At 41.7% G+C, this 24,077-nt stretch overlaps 1 protein-coding gene across 1 annotated transcript in view; it reads right to left on the reverse strand.

The window, feature by feature from the left end:
* Positions 1–1,732: 1,732 nt before the first annotated feature.
* Positions 1,733–24,077, reverse strand: part of doc2d (double C2-like domains, delta) — a 34,132-nt gene continuing 11,787 nt past the window's right edge. The window contains exons 6-11 of the mRNA XM_034614046.1: positions 20,126–20,252; positions 19,643–19,699; positions 18,839–18,963; positions 7,087–7,168; positions 6,739–6,835; positions 1,733–2,207 (exon numbers count right to left, since the gene is read on the reverse strand). Coding sequence (XP_034469937.1) covers positions 2,068–2,207; positions 6,739–6,835; positions 7,087–7,168; positions 18,839–18,963; positions 19,643–19,699; positions 20,126–20,252 — 628 coding nt within the window. The 3' untranslated portion in view covers positions 1,733–2,067. The remainder of the gene's footprint in view (positions 2,208–6,738; positions 6,836–7,086; positions 7,169–18,838; positions 18,964–19,642; positions 19,700–20,125; positions 20,253–24,077) is intronic.

Here is a 24,077-nt window from a genome sequence, read left to right on the forward strand (position 1 = left end):
AAGTTAATGGGATGAATGGGACACTGGATAACACAACAGTCCTCTTAACAACAGGCTCTTGAGGTGAATGGTGAAGGTGAATGAGGAGGGGGGGGGTCTTATTCTTTACAGGACCAATCAAATGCCTAAATATTCAAAGTAGAACATCACTCAGTAGAGTGCATACCTCCGCCAAGGACCAACAATCGGACTGCACCAGATTTCACACACTCACAGATATCAGTCCCAGAAATGTGCCTGATTTCTTTCATCAACTTATTCAGTTGGGAAACTGTCAAAATGTTGAACATCGCCCTAATAATAAAGACAGTGAAACAATATATCCTGGATGCGCCCCCTGATCCAGATCCGCACCGGACCATACCACACCCTGCCAGGAAGGTTGGGGAATATTGGTGAGTCGTTTTTGTGTAACCATGCTAACAAACAAACAAATGGACAAGGGTGAAAACAGCACCTGCTTGGCGGAGGGAATAAATACACACTGAGCAGCCACAACATTACTATTACTCACAAGTGGAGTAAATGACATTCATTAAATTGATTTTTAAAAATGGCCCCTGTCACAGGGCGGGATGTAACGTTGATGTGTTGGAAGCTGTAAAAGTGTAAGGATCAGGGAAACATTGACAAAGGCCAAGCTGTGACGGGTGGATGACAGCAGGTCTTGTGGGTTTCCCCCAGAGGCCTGTTCAGTGGTCAGAACCCACCAAGGAAGCACTGAAGGGATCTGACGCCAACATCCTGTTGCGTGATACCAATTACCACAATTATAGGTGTCTTAATGTTGTGGCTGATCAGTGAGTTTAATGGTAGGATATTGCCCTGCAGGAGGAAAGTGTTACATCAGTCTGTGACTCCGCTGGAGCAGAAATCGAGTTATTGAGTTAATCTCGCTTGGATCCTGAAGGTAAAAAAAACAACAGCTCCCTCTGACTTCAGCCTGTCATCAGAAAAGCCACACAAAAAAAAAAAAAGAGAACAGAAGTTAAGCATCAAAACATGTTCCATTCTTCAAGTTGCTCTTTGACTGTCTGGCAATGGGAGAGACGGAGATGGTTTTGGCACACACAGATGATTGACAGCTTGTCAGTGTCCTCCAGCCAGGAACACTCACGCCACTGAGACCTGTGGCGGCGGCGGCGGCGGCGGAGGATTTCTCGCTTGTATGTTTTTCTTGTCCTTTGTTATTATTTCTTCTCGCCTCTGTGCTTCTGAAGTTGGATGGAGACATTTTGAATGCGGCACGATGATACGGACAGACACAGACTCCACAGACGGTAAATGTAGGCACTCGTATTCCCATATAGCCCTCGCACACACACACACACACACGCTGACACATCAATATGCGACATGAAGATGAACAGAGAGCCACTGTAACTTTAAATCAATGAAAAAGACATAAGAACACTGAAACATTAAAGGTACAAATCCACCAAATGGATCATTTTGTGCTTTAGAATATGGTGTCGTCGTTGTTTTGCATCAGATCAACAACCACTAAAATAGACTTCTCAGAACAGAATCCCCTTTTTTCATGACGTCCCCGCTCTCTTCACTAAACACCACGTTATGAGTCACTGGGGTCCACGTGCTGCCGGCCCCTTTCACTGAATGGATTTCGAGTACATTCGCTGCTCGTCATCTCTTCCTCTGGTGTGAATCTGAACGACAGAGTATGAGCGACTTCCACAATACAGTGAGGTCTAAAGCACAATTTGTGTGAGTATTGTTTTTTTGTACGTCAACACTTTAATGAGGACATTGTCACAATTTGGTTCACCTTTTAAAAAAAAAAAATGTATTCAGATTGTTACCATCACTAATATTAGTATGAATATCACATACTAATACTCGGTGCTTGAAGCATTGGCATTCAATGACAGATTTCATCTTCAACATTATTATTATTATCAATATTATTATTGCATGTTTTATCCTTTGCTCTTATTACTGCTTGACTTGGTCTCTGTTTCCAACTGTTTCTCAGTGGGAAAAGTGTGTATGTGTGTGTAGGTGTGTGCACATGTCTATGTGTATGTTTGCATGGATGTCTTTTGTTATCTAGTCCGGTTTGTCACTGCTCGGGGCTCCTTGCTGTGTGAGCGTGTGCCAGTACTCCACTTTCTTCCCTTTGTTTTTGAGACACTCAAACCAGTGTTTGAGTCTCTCTCCGCTCGCGTTGATGCCCAGCTCCACTCCACCTGCAACCAGGGAGAGAAAACAGAGAAGTGTCAGGAGGTGAGGGGGGGAATTAGGAGAGGATGAGAACGATGGGGGGTGAAAGAGAGAGGGGCTGGAAGCACTCAGATCTTTCTCTCAAGCCAAGTCTTAAAAACAGCAATTAAATAAAAGTGTCAATTACAAGTAAAGGTTCTTCAGAATTTTTTTCCTGTGATTAATATATTATTATAAATTAGATAATTAAACTGAGACGCATCAATGTACATGTAACATTTTTAATTTATTTGAATCATTATTTTTAATTTATTAATTTAATTGTTATACATTATTATCATCAATATTATTTATTAATGATATATTTTAATTGGTCATTCTAACAATAGAAAGAAAGAAAAATTAAAACAAAAAACAATGGAGCAGTTTTTAAATTGAATCTACATACCAAATTGTAATTGAAATTATATATAGCTTAGTGAGATAATAGTCTGGGGAATAAATTGAAATCTTACTGCTGTAGCTGTTGAATGTGACGCTAGTTTGAACTTCTTTATTAATAGTTAGTTACAGTAGTTTAGCCAAGTGGTTCCCAGCCTACAGTAGATGTTGGTCTACTGGGAGTCAGAGGGTGGAACTGGAGGGATGTGAGATGATCAGTGGGGTAGAAAAGTAGAAAAAGCTAAATTATTTTCAACTCATCACAAACTGTGTCTGTTCAAGCAGGTAGCGTTCAGTACAGTACAGTGGCTCTTTGGATGTTTTTTGCAACACAGGCGTCTAAAAGACTGCGTATCAGAGATGCTTGTGGTTTATGACGCGGGAAGGCTCTTCTCTTTTAGTTGTTTCACAAAACAAAACAGTTTGGTCATGCTGTTTTCAGCCATTACGCTCCGAGTCGCTGGAAAAGCCTCCAGAGGATCCGTGAGGAGCTGAACATGTTTATATTTATAGAGTTTTATTATTTTATGGTTCAATATTAATATTTATTATTCTATTTTGCTTTTGTAACATTTTAGTCTTGATTATTTGACTTTTATTGTTGTCTCTTCTATTATTGATTGCTATGGCACAAAGTATTAGTCTCTGAGCGTTTTGTTTTGTCAGTCACCTTTGAATTGCAATTGATTTGTCTGAAAGATGCTCTATTAATAAAGGTTGACTGATTGATTGATACAATATAACAAGGACCCTCAAATAAACACTGCAAGTACAGAGCCTGCATAAATGTACTGAGTAACTCTCCACAACTGGAGGCAAATTACGGGACATACAGACAATTTGTTTTCTGGTTAACTTCAAATATCCAATAATGTGTAATTAAGCTTAAGCAATTAGGTGCATCAACTTTCATAACAATAAACATAATTATCATTCAATAGGCAGGCAGAAATGTCAATGTCAAGACAAATTCCTCCAGGCAAAGAAATAGAAATAGACGAGAAGCTGGAAAACTACTGGAAACGGAGATTTAAATAACTAAAGATCTTTTTGAAAGAGCATGGCCAATGAATATGACGGGTGGGAGGAATAAATATACAGAGAGGCAGGAAATGACAGAGGTGAAAGTGAGCGGAGGTGATGGAGGCGTTGGTGGAGAGGCAGACTGGAAGACACAGAGATGCAGGCAGTTGTTGCTCCGAGGTTTATTACAAAACCAATCCCTGGGCTGTGATTGTGCAGCTAATGGAGCGTGAAGTTTTAAACACGATACTTTGGCAATGCTGGCTTCTAAGGGTGCCTCGGAAAGTGACAGCCGTAGGCAAACAATGTTCGATTGTTGATCTGCACCTCATCTGAGCATTGGGAGTGAGCGTAGCCCGAGATGCTGCTGCTGGGAAGAGGAGAGGAGCAGCCTTCACGTGTTTCATAGCCTCTTCCTCCTCCTCCTCCTCCTCCTCCTCCCTCTCACAAAGAAAGAAAGTGAAGAGCAGGTCTGAACCTGCTGACAGAGTTTTGATAGGATAATCACGCACGACACTTTGTCATCTCCACCCCCACAACAGTGCCACCACCTTCAAACAGAGATCGATGGAGCATTCCCTGAGCCTGTGGGCTGTTAGTGACAAACGAACGGTCAGCCATCCTGACATGCAATGGAGGGCATGAAGAAAGATGAGGAACTGAGGGCATCAGTATTTCAGATGAAGTTCTTGTTAGATCATCGAACAGCATCTCAGTCGGCCCCATCTTTTTTCCTTCATTTCTTCGGAGGGGAGGGGGCGGCGGCTGTGTGTGACAGGTTTTGTAAATTTTCCGAAAAACAAAAGTTCAACAAGCGCAGCCGCTTCGTGCAGCGTTTGGGCAGGTGTGCGTAGGTGCGAAAATATGCCGGATTTGAACTTTTCTCTTAAACTTCTTTTTCACTCACGACTGCTGCACCGGTACGTGAGTGCAATACAGTGAATGTCTCTGAAGAGAATGTCTGAGAAATCTGTTTAAAACAAATGCATTAAACAACTAGTATACAATGGCAGAGCACATCCCTCCACTCAGAAAACGCAATAAATCAAGTGGATGACTTGAGGACGAGCCATTGATACACAAGAAGAGATGAGAAACGTAATCTTCTCCCTGTACCCAGTCTTATCCTCTGCAGGATCAGTATCCGCACCTGCACCGGTCTTCTTCATGTTCTGATTGGTCCACATATTTTTTGTTATAATTTTCTTTTATAATTTATTTATTTGCATAGATTAAATTAAATACATAGAAAAACTAGAAGGACACTCAAGAGAGTGCATACTTCCACCAGGGCCTAAAACTTCCCTGATGAAACCACATTGAAATTCACTGGATCTGGATTTTTATTTGGATCTGCACCAAATGGCATAAACTCATAAATATAAGTCCCCTTAATAATGTGTTTTTCATCAAGACCCATGAATTATTCAATGGGAAAAATTTTGAAAAATGCCTCACAATGTTAGAGAAAGTAATAAAGATTCCTGTATCTATCCCCTTATCTGAATCCACACCAAAATGTAATGGGTTCTTACTTCTTTCATGCCCCCCCACCCCTCCACTAAACTTGATGGAAATCGTTTTTTGTATAATCCTGCTAACATCCACACTGATGGAGCAGGAGGACTGGTAAATTAATAACAACGTTCTAACTAAGACTTGTGACTCCTCCTCAAGAACCAGAGACCAGGATTGAAACCTGCGTTGACGAGACGTATACATGTAGAGATTCATCTCTTTTGGCTTGAGATGTGACTTTGACCTGCTCTAAAATGAAAACTTAATTTCTCTATCTTTCAGAAACCAAATCTGAACTCATGCAGGCTGTCTTCTGAGAACCAATCCACTATCACTTTCATGCAGTCGGATAAGAATCTGTAAACGTTTCTGCATGGAGCTGATTACGAGAGGTAACATGGGGCGAGGGTTTGCGGCAACAATACAAACTGAGGCAGCCGCTCAATGTGAAGATATGAATATAAGTCACTTTTAGCTGAATCAATGAATTCTGACATCAACAAACAAACAATCACAACACGACCAATACCTGATCTGCTTATTGAGACCGGCACTGGTGCTTATACTGATCCTGCAGAGCTTCAGTCTTGGTTCAGGGAGAAGATTAAGTGTCTCATCTCTTCTCATGTATCAATTCCACCGTCCTCGATTCATCCACCTGATTTATCGCCTGAGTTTTATGAGTGGCTTTTCCCCTCACATTTTATTCCCTCATTGCTCTGCTTTTTCCTCCGCGTATCTCTGCAATCTCCCCTTTTACCGTTTGACATCATCTATTTCTCCTGCTCAGCCTATTAGTCCACTTGTTCTTGCTCTCGCTCTTGTGCTCGCTCTGCCTCTTTATGAACTCGTTTTTTCTCCATTCTTCTTTGTCTCAGTGCCATTTTTCTCCCAGCCTCAATTAACATAACTGACAGGCGGGTGTAGCTAAAACTGCAATGATAATGGTCAGGGGAATGTCTGTTATCTGGGGCTGTAAGTTAGACTGATGGCCTTTTCTCGAGGCACAGCTAATAACTCACCGGGCTTATCTAAACGCAGTGTGTCTCCCACCGACCCACCCACCCACCACCTCACATACATGTGTGCACACAGTAGATAGAGTAAAACGCTTTGATCTGAAGGTCTTTGAGTGCACAGGGGGGTAATTCATCCTCACCACACATCCCCACCAGTTCCCCATCACTCCCTAAGCTCCCATCGTTGTGCTATGAACACCAGTCCATGCCAAAGCTGTTTAGCACTCTGATGAAGCAGCGGGGATCTAATGTGCCAAGACCACGAAGGATGGGGATCCAGTCTAAACGTCTTTCTTTTTTTTTATTTCTAAAGCCTCTCCATTTCCTTTTCCACTCGCTCAAACTCCCTTTTGATCGCTCTGTCGTTTTCCTCGAGCCTCATAATTACCCCTCATCTCTGTGCATATTTTTTTTTTTTTACTCCTCTCTCCGCCCACGCTCTGCCTTATTTTAAAATGTTTTCTGCAAGTGCATCGCTTTCAATCAAGTGCTCCTGTACAGTCATCTACTTTGCTTTCCTCTCCTCCCCGCCCCGCCACAGCTTCTTTCAGCCTACCTATAAAGTCGTTGCTCATTCCCAAGTCGTAGTCCCAAACAGAGATCTCCAGGGTTTTCTTCGCCAGCTGGTCCACGGGCACGTCGTACGAAAACTCCTGTGCAGGTGGCACATAGTTATTAAAATAATTTATATAAATGATTCATAAACACAGGAGTTGAAAGAAACTGAATTCCTAAATTAAAGTTAAAAATGGCAACACATTCAACAAGATGTTAGATTTGAAGTACTCTTATAAAGGTGTGCTTAATTGCACTGCTCTACACGACAGGAAGTCATTTGGAGCTCAGAAATTAAACAAGCTTCCAGGTGTAATGAGGTTACTTGATGAGTAAGACACGCGTTTACCTCATTGAATTCAGGGTTGAGAGTCTTTTTTTTCACTGTAGTCTTGTTCTTGGACTTTTTTCCCATATCCGGCTGCAAGAAGCTGAGAAGGAGAGAGAAAAAGAGAAAGAGGACATACAAATTAAGACCTTGTGCTCTCTTCAAGTGAACATCAGGACAACGCATCGCTTAAAGTTAAGCTGAGTTCACAGAACTTTCATCTGATTTGTCCAGTCGGGGACAAGTTTTGTAAGTTGCCAGAAAAGGCCCAGATTGGTGCCAAAGTGTTGTGCGATCAGCAGTCACCAATCGCTGTGTGTGAATTCTTCACAGATCAGATGTAGTTTGGAGAGTAGACATAATAGTCTCCTGGTGAAAGATCGTAAAGTAGTCATGTAAATAGATAGATAGATAGATGGATAGATGCATTGATGGATAGATGCATTGACGGATGGATGGATGAGTGGATGGGTGGATGGGTGAATATACTTTATTGATCCAGAGGGAAATTTAGAATTTAGAATGATTAAATGAGGAGATTGTTACCACTCTAGCATTAAACATGTAACTACAATCAGATGAAATTAGCCTAATTTAGTATAGAGACTAAAAATAGGGGGAATAGCTCACTTTATACTTCACATTTTCTAATGCAAAACATACAAGAAATATCCTGACTCAGAGAGCTTCAGAGGTGGATTTGTTTTACATGCAGACAAAGAGGCTACTTGTTTCCCCAACTTTACAGTTGTTATGCTAACCTCAGCTAAGATAAGACTGCTGGAAGCTGTAGCTTCATATTCATCCTGTCTTTATCTTTTCATATATGTTGCAACAAATTGTAAGTGTATTTCCCCAAATGTCAAGCTGTACTGACTGTATTTAAAGATGGACGATATGACAGCTCCCAAAAGGTGAAGCCAAAGTGTCTCATCGCAGGCTGGCTGCAGTATAGGTCATAAACCATCCCTCCTTCATGTAAGTGAATGGGACATGGACAAAACTAAAAGTTAAAGTAGACTTCTAATAGTTTTTTCTCAATAGCTCTTAATATACAGATGTGTGTCGAAGTGTTATTTTTCTGGTTAGTTTGGTTATAATGGTTATTTGATGCTATAAAACAGGGTGAAACGTCTTCATTGAAAGCTGAGACTGACTCCTGATTGGTTGAGCTTGCGTATTGTTGTGACCTTGATACCACCAGGCCAACTGTAAAACCAAGGTTTGTAAATAAGCCTTTTCCCGACGTGAACTATGGGTAAAATTCGTAGAATTGGCTACAGAGTTTAAAGTCTGCCTCTCACACTTGCACAACACAGCGGGAGGTTCTCTGCACAGACCGGTTCACAACAGCATTAAATCCTCTGCATTATTGAGAGGTGGAGCAGCCGGGTGCAGCAGACAGAGGCAGGAAGTGACGTATTAACTCAGCTGCTTAGATCACGTGATCTAAGCCTAACCCTAACCCTAACCCTAACCCTAACCCCAGCAACCCAACACCATCGTCAGCTCTGATCACCACAAACTCTCTTGACATCTTCAACGGTGTCTCATACCTGTGTGTCACCGCTTTTTTACCGGGAGATATTTGTTTTCTTTTAGTTTTTCCATTTTATGCTTCTGTCGCGCGTTGGACATTTGCATTCCCACGTGCACCTCCTCCGGAGGAGAAAATAGGAACTGCAGAGTCCATTGCATGTCTGAAATCAGCTGTAGAGATCCTGAACTGCATTTTACTTTTCAAAACAGGGTCAGGACATTCATTATTTGTGAGATCCAAGTTAATCCATGATTTCATAGTATTTTGCCCTGCAGTGACAGGAACTCTTGCTGAGTGGCAGAAACAAATGGAAAGTAAAAGTTTGCAAGATCTTTGTTGAGATAAATGTGACCCAGAGTCTTTTGAACAAAGGTGAAACTAGTAAAAAAAGAAAGAAAAAGAGGCAGCGACAGTAGACTACAGCAAGATCATAATCACGTTCCATGTTGGAGGACTATACGCTCCAGCGACGATGCAACAGAAGGATCGCCAGAGGGCAAACGGAGTCATCATCAGCATAAATTGCAAGATGTTCAGGCAGCGAGATATCTTACCCGTCCAGCTTTCGCCCCGCTAGTGACGAATCCTGGCCTGACAGCTGATGCATGAGATGGGCTTGGGGCTGTCACTGCAGAGCCGGAATCAGAGCGAGTGAAGGATGGAGGGATGGAGGTGGAAAAGGAACAGGATGCGGAGGAATTGATAGAAGGCAAGGTGGCGGCACAGAGACTGGAGTTTGCTGCGAGTGCTAAAAATCGACGTCATGTTCTGTGACGTAAAAGGATCTGACAGTGTTGTAGTTACAAGAGACCATGATGATTTAAGGCAGCGTTTTTGCTTACAACTAAAAAAAGTGAAAACTCACAAAATAACAGCAATTTTGAACATGCAGTGAGCAGAGGATCATCAAGATCAGTCAAGAGTCATACGGATATTTACAGCCTTCTTCTGTATGCTAAAATAGATGTTAGAGGGCAGCAGAGATAAAAGCCTCAAAGCCAGAGGAGGCAACATAAATCTTAGGGGTCGCAAGACAATAAACATAGATAAAAAAACAAGATATATATTCTTTATGTGAAGTAAAAAACAGCCTATGGTTTAACTGTTTATACTAATTTCCTTGGCAGAGTTCATATCTGGGATATTTTGGCCCCATTTATGGATAGTGAGAGGAAGCAGAGATGTGTCCATCTTTATATAGAGTCTATGAGGTGAGCTTGTCAGCGAACAGTTCCTTATTAACACCTTCAGAGGACACAGAGCAGTTGGGGTCATATCTTTCTGACACCAGACGAATGTAAATCCAATATTCACTCACTTGTTTTGCTCTTCACCAGCTCCCGGGGGAAAAGGCTGCATGTTGCATTTTTGTGCTGGGCAGGTACTAGGCCTATATCAGAGCCTTTCCCCTGGAAACAGCTGTTTGCTGCTGCTGAGGGTTACTTTGATGAAAGGGCGACTGAACCTAACAGGGAAGTTGTGGGTCGTAAAACCAAAACAATGAGCTGAAAAATACTCAAGGCTTAGGGAAATATAATATCGAAGTTGGCTTACCACAGATTTATTTTGAGGAATCTTCTAGGGAATTTACAATTAAGTTTTGCACATCAGTAATTGACTAGAAGACAGTAACTCTAAAATTAAGACGCCCTCAAGTCCTAGCTTGCTAAGTCTGGACGTGCAGACTTTTCAGTTTAGTCCTAACCAAAATAACAGGTGTGAAAGGTGCCTCAGACCAACAGACCAAAATTTGGTCCGACTAAAGGTGGTGGTCTCGTTCTGGATCAAACTCTACAATGATTCAGTTCGTTCGCGGAGTGTTGAGTTTCTTTGGATAGGTCAGACTTTTTGGACCAACTGGAAGAAGTTGAGAAAGTATTAAACAATAGAGAAAGAAGCAGAAGTGGCTCGTAGGAACGCTTGTAGCCGTTGCCTCAGACGTTATAATGTTTGAACTACGGGGACATTTGTTTTGCTTGTAGTTATAAAATGAAAACGGAAAGACGACTGTTTTGTATGCCCTTAATTAAAAACAGTGAATTTAATACCCAAATTGACAACACGCTGATGTCAGGTGCACGCCCATCTACAAACCAATCAATGTCAAGTATTGGTAGACGGAGCCCTATAGGTGATGACAACAGGACGTACGTATGTCATAAGAAAGTCTTTAGTGCGCTCCCGGAATTGCACTGAAGAACAAACACTTCTTTAAAATCTTTGAAGAAGTACCTACAATTATTAAACTGACTAATATCGATTCAAACCTAGATTACAGCATTGTTCCAGTTTCAGTTATTCAAGTCATGAAATGTTGCCAAACAGCATCTTGTCACCAGTCACAGGTTCAGTTTGTTTATGTCATTATAAAAGGTCATTTTCTGCAGAGGCTAATCAGCATTGATCCTCCAAAATACCTGGTGCTTTAACAATGCTCTGCTTGTCTTCACAGGAACAGAAAAAGGAAAACTGGAAGCAAAGAAAGACGGAGAGTGGCAGCCGAACAAAGCCTGTGTTTGACCAGCAGCGCACATGAGAGGGTGAGGTGAAAGCCTGGGGGACATCTTAGTCTGAGCTGTGCCAAATCATATTTTACATACGGCTCCAAGGAAGCTCAGATGGGGGAATTCCAATTTCCAGAATAACAAAACATCATTTGACAGCGACATTCAAAACAATGATAGTTTAAACAAAATAATATATTTCGCACAGCAGCATGCAAACTATGCTTAAATTACCATACAAAATTGAATGCGAATAATGATTCATATGTAAGGCTGGTCCGTAGAGATATGAGAGGATTATCCCCTCACTCTTTTTGTGAGCCGTTCGTTAAAAAAGGAAGTTGTTCACTGGAGAGTACAGTAAACTAACCATATATTTCTCTGCTGTATTCCTCTACCATTTCGGTGCTTGCACTGACTGATAAGGTTGACAGCCACTGACAGATATTGTTCTCTAATAATCATGTTTATATACTATTCATGAGACAAACTGTTTTTCGAAAAAAAGAGCAAGGATGACTCATTAAGACTGACATAGAAGCACTGCCAGAACTGAAAACAGAAACATGAAGAATCACTGCAACCTAAATAACAGAACCTTCCCTCCAAGATTCTCACATTAAAAACGTGATGCAGACATTTATTGTTAGGATTTGTTTTCTTGCCCCTTTTCCTCATAAGCCCATTCTAACCCTGCGTGTTGTATCGTGAAGCTTGACTCAGTAAGCAGAACCCCAAACTTTGCTGTTGTTGTGATCGAAAATGTCACTTATGTCGATGTCCGCTGCTGCTACAGAGTGCTGGTTGCTGATTATTTCAAATCTATTGATACTGAGAGTATTGTGTGTCCAACTTGCCCTTCCCCCTAGGCCCCTAACAACACACATGCTAAGTGTGAACTCGATACGATGAACAGTTCTCACGATATGCGAGCCACAGACAGACAGACAGAGATTACTGGAATTAGCCGATAGATTAATATCCTTGTTTGGTCATGTGTTTGTCTGGCTGGCCGTGGCTTTCAGCTTTGTGTATGATGCCAGCTCACCTTCGCACCTGAGGTCCGTTTGCCCATAAACTCTTCAAGCTGGCCCCAGTATTTAAACGCTGTTATATCCCTTTAGACTCCTTCGATCACCCACAGTGAAAGTAACACTAGGACCGCGCTCTGCATTTTGCACTTTAAATCTTTCACTCTGCCTGTTTATAATCTCCAATACATTGTTTGCCTACAGTCTTACAGGATCTTCGCTCCCTTCTGCCATACCTGCCACGTAAAGCCAGCCTTTGTTTGGATTTGGATCTGAAACTGTTGGTGCGCCTGCCTGCCTGCCTGCTCTCAGGATTTAGATCTGGGACACAGAACAGTTTGAATCTGTGCCTGCCTAGCTCTCTGGAAACAGACTGCTGGACTCAGTCAGCCTGCCGACTAGCTCGAACTCAGTGCAAATTGTACAATAAATACATTAACATTTCTTCCTCCTTTCCTGTGTTTGGCCTCAGAGTCCTGGGAATTCAAAAAGCCCTAACAGCATGTACCGCATGTGTTAATTAATGAAACATGTTGTGTTTGCATAGACTTTGTTAGAATAGCCTTTTATAACAATCCTAATCCTCTTTCAGATTTTTCAATTATTTTTTCATGATCTCAATGTATTTATATATGTTGTCTTTTCTTTTAAAGATATACTATGTAAAAATTCTTCATTAAAATGTTACATATATAACATATAAGTATTGTGACCTATGTTATATATCTTATTTACTTGTGTACTTACATTATCTAAAATGTTTCAAACAATGTTCAAACCCAGATGAATCCCCAATTTTATTCAAGGTAACAGTGATGTTTCATTATGTTTCACCTTTTATTTGCATCATATCCACTTTATCAGTGGCTTTGATGTGAGTCTCTGCTGTAACCTTCGGGGCCAAACCACGAATGACAAATGAAAAACAGCTTCCAATCAGCTTCCACTGTTTGCATTGGTCACTCGTAACGGACCACGGTTATTCATTTGTGGTGCGTTCTGCTGCCAAAGCTCTTCCAGTAAAGCACAAAGGCAGAAGAGAGCCAAGCGACCCTTGAACATTATGGCACAAGAAGTAGAGGTGAAGATAACAACTCCCATGATGCCACACTGCTTCATGACATCATCAAAACTAGTTATTTTGGTATTGTTTAGATTGACAGACCCGCAGTGGCTGAAGTTACATATTGTTGTTTAAGTGATATATTTAAACTCATACATTTTTAGTCTCACTGTAATACAATACTCTTCTTCTTCCTCTTCTTTGTTCAGTTTATTGGCGGGTGGCAACCAACGTCAAGGTGCAATACCGCCATCTACTATATCTTCTCCTTCCTAATCAGGTGGAGGTACTGCAATCTTCTTCTTCTTTGTTCGGTTTATTAACAGGTGGCCACCAACACCAAGGTGCAAATACTCACATGTGCACTGAAAGGTTTATTGGTCTTCTTCTTCTTTCGGTTTAATAGAGAGTGGCAACCAACATCAAGGTGCATTAGTGCCATCCACTGTGGTGGTGCACCGTTCCCTGCAATCAGTCCTCATGTACATACAAGCAGGAGTGTTTCAAAGGACTTCTGGGGCCCCTTCATTGAACCAAGGGACCTCTCGCAGAGAAGGTTGAGAGAGAAAGACTTTGATTTGCCTCTTTGTGCTTTTCCGTCCATTTTAAAAACCCCGTCACCCGACATGGGGCTCAAACCAACAACCCTGAGATTAAGAGTTTTGTGCTCTCCTGAACTGAGGTAGCCAGGCCACTATGTAAACAACAAAGTAGATTTTTCGACAAAGTCATACAAGCTGTTTCAACCATGACTGAAGTCCTGTCATGTTCAGTCTTTCCAATGCGCTAAGCTAACTGCTCACATCTGTCCAGACAGTGGTGTTAATAACACTTAACAAATAAGCATTTTTTCCTAAATGTCATGAAATAAAATCTTGCAACACAACAGGTTAAACACAACCTGGAAAAGCAACAACAGAAGTTAATTTTCCATCATAGCCTGCGAATAGCGCATGATGTATATTCACTCTTTGTTTGTCTTTGCATAGGAGCCAAGTCAGTTTGACAATTTGACAACTTTCTAACGGGTTGGGTCGTGATTTTTCCAAAACCATCCTGAGAGCAAGTTTATGTTAGGGAGAGATAAACAGAAGAACAAAAGCAAACCTGTAAATAAGGAAAAAACAACAAAGAAAAAAGGAAAAGAGTGACAGGGAGAGATGAGCTCGAGGGAGCCGGTGAAAAAAAACTGTCTCACAGCCAAGGAAGTTACGATACAGATATGCAAAAGTAAAAAAAACAGTGATAGAGAAGATGCGTGACGACTGAAGAGAAGAGCTAAATATATGCCTGCTGCAGAGAGGGGTTATTATTTCACTTCACACAAGTGTTCACAGGAAAAGAGAGAAGACAAAAATTGAACAGGCAGTGTGCTCGGTCAGCAGGAAATATGTGACATGTTTTGCACTTTTTCAACCGTCGCACCTCTTTCTCCTGACAGAATATATATAAATATAAATATATATATATATAGAAATTGAAGGTAATGTGTGCAGAGGGAGAAATGTGGGCTCTTATGAAGGATGTAAACTAATTAAAATCTTTAAAAATCTTTAAAATGTTAATTTGTCCTTGTTAATGGAAGACAAATTTGCCCTCAGATAATTCTGACCTTGTGTAACTTGAAAGGCTTCAAAAGGCTGATTGAGAGTCTGAGAGAGAAAAGACCATTTGGAAAAGCCTTCTGGACAAATGTATGGAAACACACACACGCGCGCGCACACACACACACACACACACACACACACACACACACACACACACACACACACACACACACACACACAGCGGCTGGCATCAGTTTTCATTAGAGATTCCTCAAGAGGAGAGGATTGCTGATCTTACAGCTACAGAGCATCACCAAACAGACAGTGAAGCAAATTAAAACCTACGTCTACTTTAACTGCTCAGTATACTCCAGAGATGTAGTTCACCTATGCCAACACTACACTCACCTCCCTGTTATTTTTAAGTTACCTTCACTAGGAGCATTAATTATATCAGGTCTGCAAATCCTCTGCAGGCAAGGCTCTTTGTGATGGATACAGAGAGTCGCTGGTACAAACACACAAAGAAGAAAACGAAAGGAAACTCTGGCAGACAGGCAAACGGGGAAAAAAATTACTAAAATGCCAGAAACGAGGATCAGATCAGAGCATCAGCTTTAACAACTCGTGCAAACTAAAGGAACGTGTATGAAAGAGACATAGCCAGTGGAAATGTGCAGAACAAACACGATGAAGAGGGACAAAGAGTTATAGATACTGTGGCTGCATATGTTGCATTTATACTCAACAATGCTATGCATCGTGATAGGCCAATAAAGCACAAACCTTCACTCTGAAAAATCAATAATGTGGAGAGAAAAAACCAGAGAGAGTCACGCGTCTGAGATACAGAAAGAGCTTCTTTTCTTTTTCACACTGTGTGAAGTCTCTCTTTTTTCTTTCTCTCATCTCTTTTAACAGCCATTCAGAAGACCTTCAAAATCCCTGCACTGTGCCTACTTCAAATCTAGACGTCCTTTTGATTTTGTCCAAACCTACAAGAGCAGTGCAGTGCTTCGTGTAAGCCTGGATTTATGAATGACAAGGCAGCACATATAAAATTCTCTACAAATCGAGGCGGAGAGGGGTGTTATGGGTAAATGCAGGGTGCAAAGGGGATCACGAAGGAGCTGTCATACACGCCTCCATGTGTCATTCAGTACCATGTGTTAACGAGCTGATTGGTGACATGTAAAAATAAAGAAAGGAAACAGCCAAACACATGTATCTGAATGACAAGGAAAGAAGCTACAACCTTAAACCTACATTAAGTAAACAAACCCATTATCATCATCAAACCTTAAATCTCACTGTATTCCAATCTTACTATTTTGTATAACCGATCCACTGATGAAAATTAAAACCACCTTTGAGTCTTTGAAACTTCCTTTACAAGCAATTGCATCAGCGTGCATGGTGCACCCTCCACCTCGACACCTCCCACTGTCGGAGGTGGCGTTGGTTAGAGGATTGGTTGTCCTGCGTAGGAGCGCTCGCTCTCTGCACTGTTGGTATTTAAGTGCAGCAGCAGATCAGGGATTGAGCTATGTGGGTTTTATCTGTCAGGACAAGCTATGCCCTACAGGCAGGCTCGCTCAGGTGTATAGTGTTGTTGAACACTGTGTTTTTGACTTTTGAGAAGACCTGCATGTAAGAGTCCACATCCACTTCCTTCCTCCAGAGTCATTAGTGGTGTCATGACCATTTGAAATCACATGACCTAGATTTCTAAGGTTCTTATTGGCAGGACATGTAGCTGGCGTATTAGAAACGTCCATTCACTTCAGCTCAAATAGGATGTGGATATGCTGTTGATCTGCTCGTTGCAATAAGGCCCAGGAATATGGCTTGTGTGTGTGTGTTTCCCACTGTAGGTTTGTCAGTGTTGTGCCACGCAGGTGTTAAAGCAGGACATCTGGCTACGCCCCCTCAAGCCTGTCGGTTTATTAGAGGGTAGAGTATGTGTGAAACTGTTGGAAAAAATTCAATCTAATTATGGGTGGTGGTGAAACAGCCCTAGAAACACCCTAGAAATATGATATTTTCCAGACAGATCTTGTATGTATTGCCTTGGTCTTTTAATTATTTTATTACAAAGAGTCGTGTCTAAGCTACTTTCAGCAAACAATTATCTTTTTGAACCTTTTCAATCTACTTTTAGGGCCTGTCACTCCACTGAAACTACATTCCCTTAAGTAGTAACATATCCTCTGAAAAATTGTGGAGTCAGATTCCACCTCTCTACTTCTCTTACTCAGTCTCCAGAGATCAATATACAGCTCTAGACCAGTCTTATCTATCTGAAAGAACCCCAATGTGTTTACTACAGTAATACTCCATCAACAATGAGAATGTGGATTACCCCAGGGCTCTGTTCCTAGCCCTCTGCATTTCTCTCTTTATATTTCACCTCTTAGCCAAATTATAGGCAGTCTTTAATTTCTACTGTTACACTATTGATGCTCCTTGTCAAATTAACAAATTACAGGCTACAGAGTCTATAAAAAATTAAATTAAAAAAAAAAAATCATTTTTTATGATGAAAACAAAATGCTGGTCACAGACACCAGTTCGAACAAGTAACAGTAACTCGCCCCCTGTTCTGTCTTTTCTCTTTTTTCACTCAGGCTCTTTGTGCTAGACTATCGGCCGTCCTGGAACCCCCCTCCTTCTCCTAGCTGTTGGTTCCTCGATACTGATGTTTTAGATCTGGATCATCATCCTCGTCACTCTGTTTCCTCCTGTGTATTTGTTTCTTTCTCCGAGACATCCGAATAATGTCCTTATTGTGCCACCTGTATGTTTGTGTAGCGTGTCATCTTTCTGGGCTCTTTGGTGAAGAAGATGTAGTGTGGCTCAGGTTCTATCAGTTTGTGGCCCCTGAACGGTGATTGGTGTCTTTCCAGATCATATTCTTCAGTATTGTTTACGGTCTATAATGTTGTCATCCTTATCGTGAATCTACTTTGTCGTTCTGTTTAGTACAAACAAATCTATTACACTACTGTACGTCATGGAAGAGGTAACCATCCTCTGTAGCTCTCCCGGAAGTTTCTTCCATTTTTCCCTTGTCTGATTTGAGGGTCTGAGCACAGAGGCTGCTGTAATGCTGCACAGATTATTAAGCTCCTTGAGGCAAATTTGTGTTATGAGTTGATTATCATATCTCTGGAAAAACATTTTGCTGTCTAAGAGTGAAATTGAATTGGCAGTGTCTGTAAAGCTTGACTGAAGTGCCATAGTTTCCGTGAGGTCAGTAAGGTTAACTGTCTGTCTGGGTTTTATCCCTGGTGGTTAAATGTTGGAGGGTCGTAGTTTTGCTTGTATTGAAGATATAAGACAAATTCTCTGAGACCTATAAGTTATCTATTCACAGTTTAATAAGCTGTTTCAGCAAATACACAAAAAATCAGAAAGTATAAGCCTCTAGTAGCTGCAGCTATTATCCATCCATCCATCCATCAAATTATCTGTACTGCTTATTCTTTGAGGGTCACTTTGGGAGCTGGAGCCAATCCTAGCTGACGATGGGTGAGGTAAACCCTGAACAGGTCACCAGCATATCGCAGGGCCAACACACAGAGAAAAATAACCATTCACATTCACACATTTAGAGTCTAACTAACCCAACACCAATCTGTTTGTCTTTGGACTATAGAAGGAAGTCTGACAACTGCACCATCATCCCACCCAGTAGTTATCATGACAAGAGGAAATAAGGAAATCATCTGATGTTGAAACAGAGTCTTGCATTAGGAAGATGTGGATGGATTGGTCGGCAAAAATCCTAAACCTCAACACCAGAGACTGATGCTGATACTACTGCTCATCTTGTTTCAAAATGTAAACCTCCGATTCTATAATGGTTCAGTCAGATAATCATGAGAATCATAAGAGCAGTGTTTTTCTTATGATCAACTATATAAGTAACGACATCACACTGGCGAACCTATATTCGCATTTGAAAAGAGCACACCACTTCCAGCTCTGTCACTGGCAATCAGCACAGAATTACAATACAGAATAATTGCATATGAGCATAATTTGTAGAATACCAGGTTTGCCCATGAATATCTGTCGTGACTTACATTTTGACGAAGGGGTCAGAGTAGCCGTTGGAGTCCATGGCGGCCAGATGGGCACAGCGTATGATACCAACCAGCAGACAGCTCTTCTCTGTGTTATAGCACAGTGACACCAGGATGCGGCCGCGCTAAGGACAAAAAAAAAAAAAACCCAACAGTGTCAGACACAGCACCTGTTTCTACCCTGACATTTACCTCCTCGGTGAATTTAAGCTGTGGGCAATCCTGCAGCAGGGTCAACTTTTCACTCAAACAAACAAAAATAAGAGACAAAAGATGAAAAACAGAAAATACTGACTGCAGATAAATTAGCTGTGATTTCCACTACCTTGGATATTGTGTGTGTGTTCTCACAGGCAACAGGAGGATTCAAATTAAAGCTTGTAATTAAAAGGCCTTATCTGGGTCTGGCGAAATGACACTGCTCCCTTGTCCCTTTAATTTCAATGTTGAACCATAAACTGAGTCTAATCAGACATCACTGGTCCCTAGAATCATGAAAAGAAATTAGATAAAATCCACCGGAGGAGGAAAACACTGGTCTGTAGCAGCACTGGTGTGGTTTACAAATTGTGGCTCCACTGTGTCCATGTGAGTGTTTTCCCTCCACACGAGTCCATTTAGGTTAATGTCGCTGACACGTAGATACTGATTCAAACCTCTAATTAAAACGCTTTTTTTCTCCTCCCTTTGTGATAGTGGAAATAGAGGAGGGATTAGAATTGCTGAATATACAAGAAAATGTATTAGATATACAGGAGAGTAATAGGAAATTACAGCAAGACAAAAAGCTGATGAAAGTATTACCTCCTCCTCCGCCACGAGCGCTCCCTGCTCCACCATTTGATTGTTAGCTTCTTTATTCTGATGAGGGAGGGAGGGAAAGAGGGAGGGAGAGAGGGAGAGAGGGAGAGAGGGAGGGAGAGATGGAGAGAGGGAGGGAGAGAGGGAGGGAGAGAGGGAGAGAGGGAGAGAGGGAGGGAGAGATGGAGAGAGGGAGGGAGAGAGGGAGAGAGGAAGAGAGGGAGAGAGGAAGAGAGGGAGGGAGAGAGGGAGAGGTGGAGAGAGGGAGGCAGAGTGTAGTTATAGCCTGCAGAGCAACCAGGTAAATATCCATTATGCAATATAATACAGTATTTGAAATTGATGCCTGATAGCCCCAAGGCAAACATTCACAATGGAGATAGGACACATCTTGATATATATGTCCACAAAAAACCATTTGGAATGTTTGTGAACACACACACACGCACACACACATACACACACACAGGTGTGTGATGCACATACCTGTGCAATTCTCTCCAAGCCCATATTGTAGCGTTTGCTCTCGCCCTCTCTCAGTTTCTTCAGGGCCACCCTCACCTCTCCGATGAATTCATTTCGGCCGAGCCTGTCCATGTCACATACACACAACCTTCATACACACAAACACACACACACACACACACACACACACACACACACACACACACACACACACACACACACACACACACACACACACACACACACACACACACACACACACAGGGAAAGCAGAGGAGAAACAGGTGAGTCAGTTAATACTCAGAGATGAACCCTGCCACTGCCGTGTGGGGGCCTCTGCCAAATACTGTGCATCCAAAGTGCATCTGAACAATCAATCAGCTCCTCCATCTGCAACACGAGATGAGCTCCCAGTCGCTTCACGAGCAGCCGCCCATGTGAATGATGAGAATTTGTACGATTGCTGAGGGTTTCCAGAGGATTTCAATCACTTTGTTCTTGGCCGTTACTCCATCAGATGCTAATTTGTTGTAATTGAACCATGTAAGAGGAAAGAGATTGTCTGAGGCCGGTAATCAGTTTACCTTCTGTGTTTCCCTGAGCTGGAAGCACAAACTGATTTCATGTTGGATGCAGGTAGAAGAAATCAGTCATTTTACACCTTTTCAGTGTGTTACTTGAATACTGTGGTTCTTAATCATACAGCGTAATCTGTCCGAGTTATTTATCCTCTACGTTTTCTGCAGAGGCTCAGTTCAACAACAAAATATAATTATCTAATTTGTGTTGATCAAGGTTGTTAGTCACGCCTCTGACAGATGAGGGTGGCCTGCATCAATGTAGAAAGTGAGCATGTCTCCGACTCTGGATTTGTGTGGCAAAATCAAACAAACAATATAGATAGTAAAAGTTTCTTTGCTGCTGGGTCATAGGGGAAAGTCAGAGCATCACCTAAGTTATTAAAATTCATCATCTAATCTGTACAAAATGTGACGACAAACCATTCCGACAGTTGAGATGTTTCTGGACCACCTGCCCAATCGACATTCCCAGCCCTAAAGTTGCACTATTTGTATTGATAAAACTAGAATAAGACTCAGTTGATCACATACCTCTGCTAGTCCCCTTGAATTCAATCAAGTTGCACCAAATTAATCACATTCAAAGATATCTGTCCCTTATATATGCCTGATTTCTTTCATCAAGATCCATGAATCACTCGCTGGGAAAAAGCGGATACGACTTTTTCTCCACTCTTCTAAAGATAGTGAAAACAATTTACAGGATCCACAGCTTTGTATTTCACTCCAGTAATGAACCTTTGATTCATAAATAAATTATAAGACGAGTCCTATAATTGTCTAGGTTCTGTTTCCTATCTGTCTTTAGTTGCACGGTAAACTTAAAGCCCCGACTGAATCAGTATCGTCTTTTATGTTCCTGCAGTACGTTCGTTCCGATTGATGCTGTTGTTTGATGGAGGGCGAATCAATCATTTACAGTAGAGTCTTCACAGCCAATCACCCGCTACAATATTCCCTCTGTGCTCAAATACTCCCTGAAGGACTGTTGCTGCTTCTGATTTCTTCTCCTCTCGTAGCGCGCACTGTTCTCAGCCCTATCCCTCTCTCTGTCTTCACACACACACACACACACACACACACACACACACACACACACACACACACACACACACACACACACACACACACACACACACACACACACACACACACACACCTTCCCCCTCTTCCTGTTCTCTTCTGGTCCCTCTGACATTTAGACATTTGACATGCTGGTTCCAGCCTTTTAGTCATAACTGATGAGTATCTCTGGCACGGGCTTCAGAATAACTCTGAGTCAAGACCACGGCTGTCAGTTGCTTTATGTGCCTTCGCTCTGTCATACATGCAAGGTGTCTGCGCTGAGACGAAGGTTGCAGCAGAATGTGACACCAGTTCCGCCCCAAAGTTTTGGCTCGTTCTCTGCAAATGCTGGATCTGTTTCCTCGCACCCTCTCCCACGATCCCTCTGAAAAACCAAACAGATGCTCGTGGAATCTGTTCAACCGGAGGTGCTAAATTTTAAGGTGGTGTCGCTGCAGCGTCATGAGTTATATTGGATTAGCAGGGTGTTTTGGCATGTCTGCGTGGTGTCTGTACTTGTGAAGGTTTCTCTTTATTGGTGGACAAGTAGAGTGTCAACCAGGATGACCTTTGCTGTTTTATAAAGTATCAATAGAATAAAAAATAGGCTGCACTTTCATTTCAATCTTTATATCCATACTTAATGAGTTCCCACCAGCCGCATTGCTACAGATTTGTGTGATTAAAGGCTTAATTTTCTGTTTCCTATATTTGGGCATCACTTCATGCTCCCAAATATTAATTGAACCGATACAGTACATTATGTGCCAGATAAAATGTTTAAGATTTTTATCATGCGGATAAATTGCATGGCTTTAAAAAAAAATCAGACCCTTTGTTTATTTCCTGAGAGGAAATCCCAGATTTATATGTTTTATTTCCGTATCTAATTTAAATATCGGATCATATTTTCAGAAAACCAAAACAGCCTTCTGTTGAATACTAATTAAACTAATTTGTGATTCGCTGCTCTGTAAGGCTGTGCCATAAATATGCACAACATTACAGCTCCCAAAAGTGAAGCCAAGACATCTTAGTCACCACCTGGTGCCTGGCTGCAGAGTAGGCCATAAATCCTGTCTCCTCCATGTTAGCAGATGGGGCATCAGTCACACAACAGATTCATGAGCCATGATTGGTCAGGTAAGTGTAACTACACAGACTCTGGCTCCAAATGACGGAACTAAAGCAAGATGGCAGCACTTGTATGCAGGTTATTTCGGCTTCACCTTTGTACATTTGAAGTAACTGGAGCCATATTGTCCATCTTTGTATCCAGTCACTGGGCTGTACTTAGACACAGCGTCAGTATGCTAACATGCTCATGGTGATTTTACACAGGTATAGGGTTCACTGTGATCATTTACTTTCCTGATAAGCAGAAACCATGGAGACTATAATAGAGGCTGATGGGAATACCATTAGTTTTGTGTTGAACAAATGTTCACCTCATAGAGGAAAAGTGAGGCCATCGCTAAAGTCCTGAAGATTCATTCTTTGGGGATGATGAATGTCTGAAGAAAATCCCATGGCAATCCACTGTTGAGGTATTTTTGTTTCAAATGACCGACTGACATTGCCCCCTGGCCATGCGGCTATGCATCGCTGAGAATAAAGCAACCCAACTAAAACTATCACTCTCACCTCAGCACGTAATACTTAATCAAAATGTTTTTTCTTCCTGATCATATCAGAACCAGACTGGACATATCACCTGAGGTGTCCACCAGCCAATCTCAGCCTCGCCCTCCATCCAATACCAAATCAAATCCTAGATTTGTCCCTATCTTCCCACAGCCGAGAATGGTGCAAGTCTATTAGGAGGCCCGACAGAAGGATGGAGGGATGGGGGGAAGAAATATGTAGGAGAGAGAGAGAGGGCAGACCTGACACCTAACATCATGTGGGTAGTCCTATAACACACACACACACACACACTCAGATACACGTTCTGGATGTCTTGACACCCACCTCCCATCATAACACCTCCACATGCTCTATCTCTCCTCTATTAACCGGCAGCCAGATAATCATTAAAAGCCGCAAGGAGTTTTAAATATGAGATTTGCATACTAGATATGCTGCAATCTACAGTTCACCAAAAAAATTTTGTGCGCAATAAAATACACATAAAAGAGTTGTGTCGTTAAAATGTGTGGAAGGATCGGGGCGCCACATTATCACTGTCACTGCTTTCTAATTTGAAATTTGCCTAAAGGCAGAGGCAGACTGCAGCAACTGATAGATACATCTGGGCCTTATCTCAGAATGGTGTCAGCCTCGTTGCAATAAAACAATCTTCAGAGGAACTTGTGTGTCTCGTTCAG

The sequence above is a fragment of the Hippoglossus hippoglossus genome, chromosome 1 (assembly GCF_009819705.1).
Source record: "Hippoglossus hippoglossus isolate fHipHip1 chromosome 1, fHipHip1.pri, whole genome shotgun sequence".
Classification (NCBI taxonomy): Eukaryota; Metazoa; Chordata; class Actinopteri; order Pleuronectiformes; family Pleuronectidae; genus Hippoglossus; species Hippoglossus hippoglossus.